Source organism: Falco naumanni, chromosome 4, assembly GCF_017639655.2.
Source record: "Falco naumanni isolate bFalNau1 chromosome 4, bFalNau1.pat, whole genome shotgun sequence".
Classification (NCBI taxonomy): Eukaryota; Metazoa; Chordata; class Aves; order Falconiformes; family Falconidae; genus Falco; species Falco naumanni.
Genome location: NC_054057.1, coordinates 24,125,634 through 24,140,493, shown reverse-complemented (window position 1 = coordinate 24,140,493; position 14,860 = coordinate 24,125,634). Strand labels below are relative to the sequence as shown.

Genomic DNA, 14,860 nt, shown 5'->3' with positions numbered 1-14,860 from the left:
AGCCCCATGGATTTCTGCACAATTACTTAGAGCTCCCATGAAGAAATGAAAGAATAAAATCCCACCAGGTTACCTGCAGTTCCCCACAACCAGCATTGCTGAAGCATGTACTGATGAGACAGGACTGCCCAGAATACATCAGTTAGTATTACTGACAACAACACACTTCAGAGCTTTTCTCTTCCCTCCTCATACTAAAGAGCATTTTTAACTTTCCTACTCCTCAACCAGTGTTCCACATTTGCTGCATGCTTCACTTCCAGGAAAATATTTAAGAGTGCCTACCATGCATACAGGCCAAGTAATAGGATATTATCCATCTACCCTCTAAAATGGCTTTCAGAACAAGCTAACCAAAACTTTGTAGTAAAAGCAGCTATGAAAAAAGTCTCACTCATACAAGGACAAAATGAACACACAATGAAGGATCTTCCAGAAATAGCTACACCGTAACACATGAGACTCTCTGCAGCTCTTCCATATAAGAGTAATTTCTTGGAAAACGTACTGTTGCTTCAAAAGCAGCACAGTATTTTAGCCAATGACAATAATTGAACATTATCACAAATATTTAAGTGCATACACAACTACCAACAGTGAATACATACATTTTGCAGAACCCATGCTACACGACAAGAACACAAGACAGTGGCAAAAAAAATGAAAAACACCCAAGGGTTTTTACACAGACTGAAATAAGGCATTTCTGGCTGTTTTGCTCACATTCAGAGATTACTTCTATAGCAACAGACACAGCACAAATATATATATATTTTTACACACACTCTAAACAAATAGCTAGTTATACTGCTATTGCTATCATTTACTATTACAAAATAACTTCAGAGTGATTGCAAAGACAAGAGAGTATTTGTCAGACACGCCATTTACTCCCGATTCATTCAAGGCACTTCACAGAAAGAGAAACAAGCAGCCCAAGCTAGAGAAGAGAGATCTGACTTCAGCCCCTGCAGCCGGAGCTGGCGATACCTCTCCCAGCAGTCTGCTCCTGACTTGTGGCTCAAGTGAGGGCACACAGAGATGTCGGTGAGGAAAAAAATGTCTCATGGAACCAGCTGAGTAAAATTCGTGTCAAGAGGAAAAATAAAACCTATGAGGTACAAAATTGCCTTACTGCATGAGCTTAAGGGGCCAAAGAATAATAGAAAATGACAGAAAACAGAGTATTTTCCCCCCCCTTATTTAAAACATTTGGTGCTATAATCTCAAGCAGTAGAAGAAGCCTTTGTAGTTTCTTATGACAAAAGAAAGCAGGAGTCTTCATTGTTTTAATAAGATACTCTGCCTAGGTACTAGGGTTTCAAAGCTATATGTTTCTCTAAAAACTAAAAAGGCAGTTTCTGTCCCAGTGACATACAGGACTTACACAGATCTAAAGACAGAGACCAGTTATGTGCAAAGCACCTACACTCAAGGTTTACTCAGTGCAACAACAGCCAATTGTGGAAAATACAGCTCAAAACCACAAGGTATGCACAACGTCCATCTCAACCACCCAAGCTCTCATCACTGCATCAAAGGTAGGCACTATTCCAACAGAGCAAGTCAGTCCTGCTCCTCCCATGTCCTGCTCCGTCCATGTCCCTGCTGTACCAGCGATGCTGGAAGGTCCATCCCTGACCCATCCTCTTAAAATCTGGTAATGCACCTGTTTTCCACTAGTTTTGTCACAACTGCTTTGAACACTGTTGGTACTGTCTACCCCCAACTTTCTGTGGCAGCAAGTTCCAAAAGGTCATACTCCCCATTGTTTCAAGTACCTTCATTTGTTCATTTTAAAGTAAACTCCCATCAGCTGTGACACTTTGTTAAAGTGTCTGCACTGTGGGACTGCATGACTAGTTCTGCCTAGTTCAACCTATCCACCATTTTTATGTTTTTGTAAAACCTTTATCATATTCCCCTTAAAGTTTCCATTTCCCAGGATGAAGAGTCCCAGATTTTTCAGTCTCTTCCCAAAAAGCAGCTGTTCCATCCCCTGGACCATTCTGGTCATCCCTTTCCGGACATGCTCTCGTTCTACCATATGCTGAGACCTGATACATAATGCTTCAAAGTTTCAAGTTAACAATTAAAAAGAAAAGATCTCGGGTGTCTAGATCTAGATTTCAAGGTATAGCTGCTCCCAGTTCCAGCTGCCAGAAAAAAACACATCTGTCATGAGCTGTAAGCAAACTTGTACTGGCTCTCACACACAAAGCTTTTCACCTTAACTCTCTCACTTACAGCTCTGAACTAAAAAGTTGAAAGCCAGACAGACACAAAGCAGTGCAAGATGCGACAGAGAAGTAGCAACACACTTAGCCTGCCATAAGGCTCTGGAACGGGGGTCTGTAGCCTCAGTCACCCTACCAAGGGTAGGATGGGAGCTGTGACGTAACAGCAACTTCCTTGCACTCTAACAAGACACAGGATCTATGCCTCATGTGCTGGTCTTTCATACCACCTAACATTTACATTTGTCATTTGTGGACGGTTCACCTTGGAGGAGGTCCATCATCTAGATCATCAACTGCATGTGCCCTTTTGCAAGTTTTAAATTCTTGAGACAAAGCGGTATCAGCCACAGGATACAGATGTAATAATAAAAGAGTAAAGTGTTTGCAAAAGACTCATCAACAGGTAAATCTCTCTCCCCACTTTAAAGTTTGAGGCTGGCTACCTCAAACAACATACAGGAACTTTTTCATACCTGCTGTTTTCCCAGACAGTTTCAAGTTCTTCCCCTTATGATCTGGCTGAGATTTCAGTCCATAAAAAAAACCAGGTCCAGGTCTGTCTAGAGGTGGGTAACACCTGCTGTAGAAAAACAGCACCCAAGTGGGTCTGAATGCACACTCATTAGCATCCCAACACTCCTTCCAGCAGGATGCAGGCAGAGCAGCACGCCTGCTGCAGCAAGGTGAGGTGGCTGCCTTTCTCTGGCCAAATCCTTACTGCTCTCCTTCATCCAAACCCCCCTAGGAATCCATTCCCTGCAGAGAGCAATGGTTCATCCCCTCTCCTCCCAGCAGGAACACACAGAGGAGCCTGCAGTCCACTCCTCACCCATAATGTAAAATAGCAGCAGCTCTCATACTTTTCCATTTCATCAGTTCTCTGCATTTCTGTCTCAACACCTTCATTTCTCCACTGCACATGAATCTGCATTGGTGGAAAAGCAATTAGGAGACAGCTGGAAAGTCCACTAAAACAATCGTTACTCCAGACACTGGAAAACTTGTCGTCCTCATCTCGCTGGAAGACAGGCACTTTGTTCTGTGTGGGAAAACACTGTACAAAGGAAATGCCTGAAAGCAGCAAAGGACTATGTGCATCATGAAAGCTCAATGTTTGTCAATGGCTTTTTTCTTTTTTTGTTAAATGAACTGGCCTTGACATCTCTGAGGCTACAACGCTGCTTTTATTACATGAAGACTGGAACTCCCACATATTCAGAGCCAGACATCTGAAGACTAGAATTCACGTCTTTAAATAACAGGGGGGAATAGGCTATTTCTGAATATACCTGGTTACCCTCAGTTCACAGGAAAAAAAAAAGTTGAAGGGCATAACAAAAGTAAAAATTCAGAGAGATCAGTTGTCTACCCCTGAAATACCAACAGTTAAATTTTACCGTTTTTTTAAAATCATCTTCACCTGGAACCTCTAATCAAACCTCTTCCCACTGCAGATGAATTCTTGCAGATATACAGAAACATCAAGCAAAGTACATGCTTCTGTGCATATTTCCTTCCACTGTCTGGATAGTCCCTAATGAGCCTGTTTACAAAAGCAGGAGATGCACAAAGGACTGCAGTGATGTACAACCAAAGCCTCCTATGACATGATGCACTTAGTTATAAGGCCAAATACCAAAAAGCTACCAAAAGCCATGTATTGTAGTAAACAATTTCTGGCATGAAAAGAAAGAATTATATGAAAAAAAAAAAAGACCAGCAAAGTTACAAAAATCTGCAAAGCAAGTGGAGAACGGGAGAGAAGAAGCAAAAGAAGAGGTCAGACCCAGATCAGATCAAATACAGACAGCAGCTGTTGTTTGCCAGAACACTGATCAGGAAAAACAGCTGAGAGGGATGAAAGCGTACATCAGTAGATCAGTCACTGAGAAATGGAAGAAATATTAATAATATTAACACAGTGAATAATTTCAGTAAATCCATACAGGCTAATTTTGCTACACAGCATGAGCTTTCCCTCTTACCCTCACAATCCTGCTTGAGGCAGGCATTCTACACTAATACATATTCAATTTGGCATTTTTAAGTCCATGCAGGTACTCTGTTGTCACTACCTTCCAAATACACCTTTCTTTCCCTGGCCCATCCTCCAGAGAGAGCCAGCATCCAGGCTAGAAATACACAGAAGTAAGCTGCTAGTTGCACACTTCTCATACACCTGTGTTTAGCAGCTGCTCTACTAAGGAGGCACACACACTGAAAGTGCATCTGTCAGGGAAGTTACCAGTCATCAGTCAGGCTCTGCCTTCTGCAACATCACTACGTTACATCTTCAAGTAGTAGAAATTAACATGCTTTCCAAGTCTGCGTGGAAGTCTCATTAAAGGCAATGCAGCAGGATGGAAAACTGGCAAACTCAGTCCTGTTCCCTCCTTTCCACACACACATCCTTACTTAAGCACTCCACTTCAACCCTATCAGCATGGCTCTTGCAACCTACTGACACAGTAAAACGACCACATGAAGCCTACCTGGCCATTGTGCTTTGAAAGGCTAGAGTTACACTAAGCAGGGAACACAATGAAGACCAGCACCTGTGGCTGGAACATCCTCCCTCAATTCCTATGCTCCCCACCCCAAAGTCTGTACTTCAATGTATTCCCCTTGGCCAGAAGCAATGGGATTACAAACGCTCCTGGTTCAGTATGCAAACAGCTCTAGTTAACCATGCAATCCCATACAGATGACTACCTGCACAAATGTTAGCAACTGGTATAGAATGCAGCACTCTCTTGTGTCCTTAACTATTTCCTCATTTTATAAAGTTATCTTACTTCATGTAGTTGAAACTGTTCCAAACAGTAATCTAAAACAGTATCTTTTGTGTAACATCTTAAAATAGGCACAGGTTTTGCACTTCATTAAACCTCAGGATCCAAAATCTTTTGCTTACAAAATTTTGTATTTGATGATTTAAGAAGCGAGGGAGAACCCAATATGGAACATAAAGATCTTCATTGTGCACTTTTGGGTAGCTCTTCATTTCTTTCATAACATCTAGTTTCACTTTTTTGCCACTATTTTACTGAAGCTTTACCATTTCTTTCTGTCAAGTTATAATCAAATATTTTCAGAAACAGAAGCAAAGTAATACTACACAGACTTCTACAAAAGTTTTTATAGGATAATGTAAGTGCCACTCCAAAATTCAAAAATGTTTATTCAACAATCCTGCTCCACAATGTAATTTCATTACTTTTCGGACAGCAGACAACTTGTGGTTAACCATTTATTTCATATTTTCCTGGTGTTCCTTTGTGGTCTTGTCAGGCGAGACTACGGAAACACAAGCTGATGAAAAACACTATTTCCAACCGTTGATTTTGCATACCTTCTATATATTTTCCTCAGATATTACAAGATTAGTTCTACTGACTGTTCTCTCAAAGTCTTTATTGTGTGGTAACAGCATACTAAATCATAAAATCTCAGTCATATTCCCCTATTGCTACTAACCACAGATGATATTGTACAGAGTCCATGCTCACCTAAGCCCTAACAGGCAAATCTGAGGAAACTCTGAGAGTTCAAAGGCTAGTACTAGGTAGGTTTTTACTTCTACTGAAGAACGTGAACCACAGACACAAACAAAAAGCAAGAAAAAAAAACACTCCAAGCAACAGTACCAAAACTTCCTGGTTAAAACTGTAATTCGTATGACAATAAAATTTTTATGATGCACAAGTATTTAAAAAAACATTAAGGAAGAAACAAGGTTAGCCTGATGGCAACAGATAGATTGCTCACTGCTGCAAACAGAAAAATAAGGCTCCTCTTCTGATCTTTGCACTGCCTCCAGCTCTAACCATCTTTCCCATCTCTGGTACCCAGATCAGAACCATGTAAACCAGGCTCCGGCAGATAGGCCTACCATAAGACGCAGTCACACTTTTCCACACAGAAAGAGAAAGTGCTTGCCATGTCAGATTCAAACTTTGCCTTTATTTGAGAGAGGAACTCACAGTAAATGTATTAATTATATAGCATTCAGTTCTGATGTTCAGCCTGCACCTCTGAGAATAAGAAAAATCCAACAGCAAAGCATGCCATGTTACAGTAAAAGAATGAGTCTACAGCAAGCTAATAATCATAATTATACCTACTTCTGCTGAACTGCAGATTTTTATTCCTACAAAATTTTGAATTAAGTTACCCTTACCTCCACCTTATTATTGTAACCATTTTCAAAGTCACTTCAGCTACAGCCTGGAGATAGGAAAATACCCTTGCCTGCCTGTCCGAATGGTCTCCACCTTTCTGATGAGCTATTCCCATTCAAACATTAACCTCTAGAAGGAATATGAGAAAATAGCCAGCTTGACAAATGACATCAATTCCGGTCACTGACTCGTACAGGCTGCTGCTAACGGGGAGCCCTGTGTGCTCCCACTCAGCCAGGAAAGGATTTGTTGCTACCAGCCTGAGGCTTGGAGCTACAATTCCTCTCCTCTGTCATGTGGATGAACCAGGATAATACAAAATGGCTTAAGCACAAGGATCACATTCAGCTGCAAGATCTAAAGCGCTTGTGGAAATGGAAATCAAACACAATAGACATTTATAAAGTTATTATACAGTGCCTGCTCTGTAGCTGATTAACTTGCTCACTCACCCAAGGACGAATAGTTGAACTATTACATTGAGAAAAACAATTACATAAAATGCAACTATTACTCAACTCAACCAACCTGCTCGTTCCTTGTAGCTCAAAATAAGTACGCACTTTCAAGCTCCAAATGACTACCCTAGTTATTTCCCTGGCACTAAAATCATGATCTCTTATCACAGTGAGTTAAGAAAAACTCACTAAAATGTATGTTGACCTTTACTTTCATGCTCCTTTTTAAATGCCCAAAGAATCCACTTGAAACCCTAAATTCTTCCTTTGAACGATCAAGAAGCTCCACAAACCCTTACTCTTCCTATCAAATACTCTCCAATCTTGTCAGTATCACTTCATCAGGGTTCTTCCATTTCCATTCCCATTTGTTGCACCAAGGGTACTCTCATATTAGCACACTGAGAAAGAACTCTGCTCTCTCCCCATTCCCTCAGAACAATGCCAGTTGCCTTTAAGGTCTTCACAATTTTTACTCCCTTGTAGCTTAGGTTTCTTTTCTTGCACTTTCAGAGGACATAATTCATTATCACAAGTTACTGCTCCCTCTGCCCCAACGAAAAAAAGAAAACATTCCTAGAACAGAATCTTCAAATAAAGCAGATTTCTAGATCACAGCAATTTAAAAAAGTGACAGTCCCATGGTACACTTGCCAAAACCTAAAATAATTTCACGGGAATCTACAACAAAATAGAAGTGAAACTAGACAACACTCATTTGAAAGGCTTATCCTGTTTCTGACATCCAATCATTCCAGTAAGTCCTTCATTATTACAGCACACATCATGTAGCCTAGAAATATTGCTACTGAAATCAAAGAAAACTTCTGAAGTATCTTCACTACCTGGACATGATTGATTGCAGGTCTGCTGACAAAGCAGGTCTGTTGGCTGGTATTTTTATAAATGTTGTGAGGAGAAAACATAAATACTCTTTTTTCAAGACTTGAGGTGAATCTCTCAATGTTTATTAATGCAGAAGGGATAATCTTTCAGAAGAAAGCTACCAAGTCTCAGTCTAACCAAAAATATTAGTCAGTAGGTATTCACCACTCAGCAGATTTCACTCAAAACGCCTGGACGGTCAGTTTTTTACTCTTTCAAGAACTCTGAGCTGGCAAAGCAGGCTTCTTTACAAGCAGCAAGTCATTTGGCAAAACCAAGCAACTAGGAGAGTAAACAGTGATACCACAGCACCAGGCAAATAGAACGTGCAAGCATCCAGTTAGTGATTCAAGAATTGTATGGTGGCTTTTTAATATTATATGATTTTCTCCATATAGTGCAGTTCAGGGCAGGAAAATCTGTACAATTTTCAGTCTGCTTTTGTTGTTCAACCTGACAGTATATATCAGTGTAGCCCTTTCTCTCTCCTTTACAGCAAACGTATAATTTCCAAATGAGAACCTGTTTTCCCACAAACACATAAAACCTTACTGATCAAACCACAGTCAGAGCATAACACCGTTCTCCCAGGCAAGAGAGTACACAAGAGAAAGGGAACAAGAGAAAGAACTGCCTCTTGCTAACATTCTTTCAGCAAAAATTTATAATCCCTTAATTTTGCCATTCAAACAAACCTGATGCCTCCAGCCATAAAAAGCCTAGTGTCTGTATTCTTGTTTTATTTGTTAATTTTCATTACACACAAGGCTTTAAGGCAATAAAATTGTTTACAGGCTGCAACCCTCAGCAGCAGAGAAACCACAAGGAATTCACAGATGTGATTATCTTCTTCCAAGTTAAAATCATTATTTCAGAAACATCAGCATATAAAATGGGTTGAATTGCTGAGGAATGAACATACCTTGGTTTGTCCACCAGCCAACTCTCCAGACGAACTGTTGTCAGCCTGGTTTAAACAAAGGGTTGCTTTAATTAGTGAAATATTACTAACTGACAGGGCAAATTCCAAAAATACTTCACTACAATTAGAAACCTTTTCCTCCCCCATTAAAACAATTTTTAAATAGCATTTAACCCCTATGTGGCCACATGGGTGTGCTATAAGTATACCCATTTCTCCTCTGTACATCAAACAATGGTTAAATAAGCAAAAAACTTTTTTCCCAAAGCATCTGAAAAATCTTCCCAATATTATTACCAGAGGATCAAGACAACATTTCGTTTCAGTCCTGCTTCAGATCCCACTGGGACTGAATCTCTTCCAGTCTAGCTCTGCATTGAGCTTAACTGGGGGAGAGGGGCGAGGCATAAAGGAAAGCAAACAAGTGTTCAAACCAATTTTCAGTTCAGGTTAAATTCAATTCACAGCTTATTACTATACCGACTGTAGTTGTCATCTTCCCCTTGCTGCAATTAATTTTCCACCTTTTCACTTTCTAGAAATGGTTCATTTATTCTTTCACCACCTTGAGCAACCCAACAGGCCACAGTTCAGCATGTGCCCATGAGACTCCAACCCATCCCCACACAGCCACCAGCACGTAGTGTTTACACATGGTAGGGGACTTTAACAGTGGAAATCAAAATTTACTGCTGACAGAACAGGTAGTAAGACATCAATACCAGTGCAGATCTTTTTAGACAAAGAAATATCATTTTGCAAGTAAATAAAGGGTAGAGCTTAGTATTTTTTTTTCTTAGAACAAGTGAATAAAATCCTTTAAAGTTAAGCCAAACCAAATTCAAGGTTTTAGTAACCTGAACTACTGTAGTCTATACACTAAAGCACAACAAATGAATCTTTTCCATGCAAAACATGTGCATATACACAAGATATTAATTGTGTAATACACGTAGAACAACACACAGATGCCCTTTTTGTTCTCACTGCTTGCATGTGCAGACAGATGCCTTCAGACTAAATAAAATGTCTTGTCATAATGACATTTTGCAGAAAATTTAAGACATTTCTGTTACTCTGCCTCTTTGGAGGATGGCTGTGTTTTTAACTGTCTCTCTGTAACTGAATGTAGTCACAGAGGCATCCTCCATGACAAGGTGAGGACTGCTTACAGACTTCTTGGTTTATGTGAGGTATTCCCCAAACATAAGGCTCCCTGAACCAAGATTAAGATTTGATTTGTGCAACTCTGTGCTCCAGAGACCCCAGGAAAGGCGATTCTGCAAGTTCACATAAGTGAAAAATTCTTGCAGAATCAGACCACCTGGAATTTACTCTTACACTTAGAGGTGTCCAACTCATGCCATTATTTAAGCAGCCATGACTTCAAGCATTACAGTCAACACGAGCTTGTGTAGCTTAAAACTTACAGCAGTGCTTACATCATGACCTGTGCTATGACTTCACTGTTGACTGATCTATCTAAATCTAGAAGCAAATACTTCCACAGAAACAACATGCAATCATCCTTCAAGGATCTCCAAAGATCCTCGACTACTAAGTCCCAAAATCTAACACAGTTCTCAAAGTCATTTTTGCAGCTATTACATAGTTAATTTTCTTCCACTCACTGAACTTGCTTTAGTCATCAGCTTCCTTTATTCAAGAGACATTTGTTAAGAAAGCAATTCAATCATTAGGAACCACTTAATACTCCTGTAAAACAGTGGGATTTGTGGATTATTTTTTTTAACACTACAGTATCACCTATGAAGGTCAAATGCAAGACCTCTCAGACATTTAAAAAAAAAAAAAAAAAAAAAAACCACAAAAAACCCACCAAACATGCTTTACTTGGTTTACTCAAATTTAGCCTCAATTACACAAACTCCTGCCAGCACAGGCCCAGCCACCAGCAGGTCACAAAAAGTCACCTTGACTTTAGGGGGATTAAATCACCCCCAGAGTTGTTTTGAAAAAGGCTTCTGTGAGGTAGGTGAGAAGAGCCCTTGTACTCTTTCATAAGGACCCCAAAGCAGCCAGAGTGAGCCACCAACTACAAAAGCAGAGAGATAAGGGAATAGTGTTGCATGTAATCAAAACTGAGGAATGACTGCAATTATTCAACCTGGAACGTGGCCAGACCCCTTGGTCAATCACACATGAACAAAATTCTGTGAGACATTAAAATAATCAGACGGAACTGCAACACTCCAAGCCAAAGCAAGCCCCTAAAAATCTTTAAATGTATGTATAAGCAACACAGGAGAAAATGCCACTAAATAAATACTACAAGCTAATGCCAGGACTCTGTCTGTTACGTGCTGCTATTTTCAATCTTTAAAAAAAAAAATAAAAGCTTCACTTGTGGCATGATATACCCTCACAGAGATGAAAAATTCCAAACAACACTTGCACATACTCAAACCTTTCCAAAGTGTCTTCTGGGGTGGGGGAAGAGGTAGGAGATCAAATATCTCTGTAACCTGACCAGTGCTACTTTACCTGCAGGATAAGCACCTAGGCAGAATTCTGAGAAAATCCATTGGGAAGAAAATCCTGATACTTTTGGAAAATCTTGAATTAAAAGAGCAACTTGAGAGAAGGCAGGGCAATAAGAGTTCAACAGAACACAAGTTTAACAATCTTTAAAGAAGTCTGATTAAGAAACAGCATAATATTTGATATTGCCAAACCCTTGCCTGCTTTCAGGTCACAAATATATGCAATTGTTCCTACTGGTATTTAAGATGTCTGAAGTTGTAATAAACAAGAAAACCTGATGATATTGTGACCGTGTTTAACTATTGTGGATTATCGATGAAGAAAAGTTTCATAAACTCACTGAGGCTTCTATACAGTCCACATCCTACAGACAACCACCCTGTTATACCCTGAGGCACAGAAGAGGCTGACAGCGCTACTGAGCAATTTTACTTCCCTCATCCTGCAGAAGATGTGGTGTTCTGGAGGCAAACACAGATGGATTAGCAGTGAATTCTTCAAGACTCATACCTTAAATAGGAGTTGCGTAGCCCTGCTTCCCATCTACATTTTTCTTGCATTCTCTCTATCTAGTCTGGAACTCCAGCTCAGCAGACAGAGAAATGTCTTCCTGCAGGCAAGAATGAACAATCTCTCCCCAATTACAGAGCCATGTGTGGGCTATGAGCAATTTTCCAAACATAAAAGGAAGGAGGGAATTTGCTATCCATATATTAACAAGCTAAAACAAGCCAACCTGCAGATGGAAAGGATCAAAGTGTCTGTTTGAGTCACCTCAAAATTAATCCCCTCCAGGAATGTTCACCACCTTCCCCCTCGCCCCCCAAGCCCCAACACACACACACACACACTACGTCCCCCCAGTTCCTCCCAGAGTAAAAAGTCAAGCTCAAAGAATGCAATCTTTTTTAGATTAATATGATACTCCCCGTAATACACACACCCTCCTTGTCTCTTTGAAAGACTGTTCTTCCCCCTTCCCCCTCAATACCCAGACATGCACATGCATTAGCTCAGAGACAATTCTATCCCCATTGTCTATCAAATGTGATACTATGCTTCATCAGAAAGATTCCCTACAGGTCCAGGTTGGAAATGGCACCTGCACCACACAGAGACAGGACTGTCCTTTCCCAACGCTAAAAAGAGCAAAAGTAATATTAATTATCTGTAATACAGATTCTTTGAAGCAAATTTGCTTTGTAAACAGGAAAAAGTGAACGTGAGAAGCTAAAGATATTAGGAAAAGCAAATATATGCATTATGACAGGTAGTTCTTCCACTGTGTGCAGGATATTATTCACATGTAGTCTGCCACCGCTCAACTGTATTTTACACAATACCTTAGATATCAAAAGGTTATCTGGGATGTCAAACTCATCTACATCTTTCACTTAGGCAAGCTGAAAACTATCATGATTTGGAAAGGGCCTGGGGGGTTGAGGGTGGGGGAATATCCTTTTTCTGTTAAACTATGGATAAAAAAAGCTACATTCTTCCCATAAAAGCCTGAAGAAGCTCAGTGTTAGTATAAAAGGCCCAGTTTTGCTCCTACAGAAGCAGAAAAATTCCCATTTTTTGCAAAAAGTGTTAGAAACAGGAAACCTAGCAGCTGATGGGGCTGGTAAAAGCTACAGCAGTAACATTAATAGAGCCAGTTCTCACCACATCTGAACACTGGCCAGAGTAAGGAGGCAATGCTGCTGGGAGTTCACAAGCAAATCTATCCTGCTATCACCCACGTTACCACATACAGAATGATGTGGCTCACCGACAAGCACCATCAGTTGCTGCAACAACTCATGAAACACCAGAAGTTGTGCCAGGCAGCGTTAATAGGAAGTGATGGACTGGGAACAGGGGCTTTACTTCCAAATCCCACCCGCTAAATCCATCCTTGCGCTTTGAAGTCCTCTCATTTCATTACTGCTCACAAGTTTGCCACTGACACCTTTGTGCAGAGGCTATACACAAAATTAGATAAAATGGAGCTAAGGCACAAACCATTCCAGCTACCATTCCGCCATTTGGATCCTGGTGATGACAAAAGCTCCCTGTCTCACCCACAGGGCTCTGGGGAAACGTGGGCAAATGGCTTCAGTTTTCCATGCAGCTAAGCACCATCTCTAAAAGGGAGATACCAGTTTTTATAAGGCTGGGATGGCACACGGCTAAGTAACTTTGAGAAGGAACATAAACTGTCCAGATGCCACAGTAACGTATAATACAACATAAGGAAAGGAAGGCAAATATAGTTGTGCATGAACATACTTGAAATGTCAGCAGTAATCCAGTTTCGCTACACTTATAAAAGAAAGATAGCAATAAAGGAGGTACTCAGAGGACTGGTTTCTAAAACTATGGCACATATTTGGAAGCACTGTTGTGTATATGAACATCAGAATTAATAGAAGAAAAGGTCTAGGGGTTTTGTTCATTTGGTGTTTTGGGGTCTTGGGAGTTTTTTTGGTGAGCTATTATCTTTCTCTTTCCCCTTTAGAAAGTCATTTGGTTAGGTAACAAATTTTTATATAACTACTCATCATTAGTCAGTAATCTTGTTGTGACAACATGGGTAACTAATAGAATAAAGCACACCTTAAAAAAAATTATTCAACTACAAATAATGAAGAGAAATACAAAAGGCATCTATACCAGGAGGTGAAGTATAGACCATATAGCCAAATAATGTGTTATTCTTCAGAGTATCCTGCTTAAGTCTGTATGTGTAAAGTTCATCTGTCATTGCCCCTCTCCCCTTTTATTCATTGCACATACATCACCCTAAAAACTAAAGCTTGATTCCTAGCAAGAGACAACCAGAAGAGCCAAAACACAACCAAGAAACACTCTTTTTACTCCTGAAGTACAGAACAGTCTGGGTTAAATGGCACATAATTCAAGTCTTCCAATTCTTAATCTCCATCAACAACACAAAGGCATGTCACATGTAGTAGACTCTGTGGCCCCAAAGTGATCAACCGCTGCATTTTACAGGAACTCTACATTCAAACATATGCAGGTTGAAAATACCAACCCAGAAATGCTCTCTCCTGTCTTCTCTAGGCCTTTTCATACTGCCTTTCAGCAGGATTATTTTAATTTTTCTTCTGCTTTCCCACTGACCACCTCTCTCTTGAATATATTTTTTTTTGTTGAACGTGGCTCAGCAATCATTATGATACTCTAGGAAACCATCTGTGCCTCTAGGCAACATGCCTAAATCTGCAAAATCCTCAGCTTGTATTCTTGTAACATAAGAACATCAGTTGAATTCATGCTTTTCCCAATCATTCAATTCCTTCATTAACTAATGGATTCACCTACATCTGAAATACTTCATTATATCAGTCATATCGCACTTAAGTTGTGCTCAACCTTCATGTGCACTTTTCTTTTAGGACGTGCGGGAGAACTTCAGTTCTGAAATAAAGTCAGAGTTAGCTGAAATTCCCAAATCTATTAGCACATACAGCAGATTTCATGGCCATGGTAAACAAATAAAAAGTGCTGCCCAATCTGGTGTCATTAAGAAATAAACGAGGCAAGCTCACTACTCTTCTGAGAGCTGTCAAAAGATAGTTAATGACTCATAGGAAAACCTTGACTTGCTCTACACACATGCTTCATTTCCCTCACCACTTCAAGTACAACGAAGTGAGAAATTCT

General features: G+C 40.1%; 1 protein-coding gene across 4 annotated transcripts in view; it reads right to left on the bottom strand.

The window, feature by feature from the left end:
• The window catches only part of TNS3 (tensin 3), a 198,195-nt gene that overhangs the window by 173,613 nt on the left and 9,722 nt on the right, over positions 1–14,860 (bottom strand). For 2 of the 4 annotated variants that reach the window (XM_040592166.1, XM_040592167.1), the window contains exons 1-2: positions 11,702–11,912; positions 8,687–8,731 (exon numbers count right to left, since the gene is read on the bottom strand). In XM_040592166.1, coding sequence (XP_040448100.1) covers positions 8,687–8,731; positions 11,702–11,734 — 78 coding nt within the window. In that variant the 5' untranslated portion in view covers positions 11,735–11,912. Of the gene's footprint in view, positions 1–8,686; positions 8,732–11,701; positions 11,915–14,860 lie in introns of those variants that run through there. The other 2 variants (XM_040592168.1, XM_040592171.1) reach the window with 2 other exon arrangements.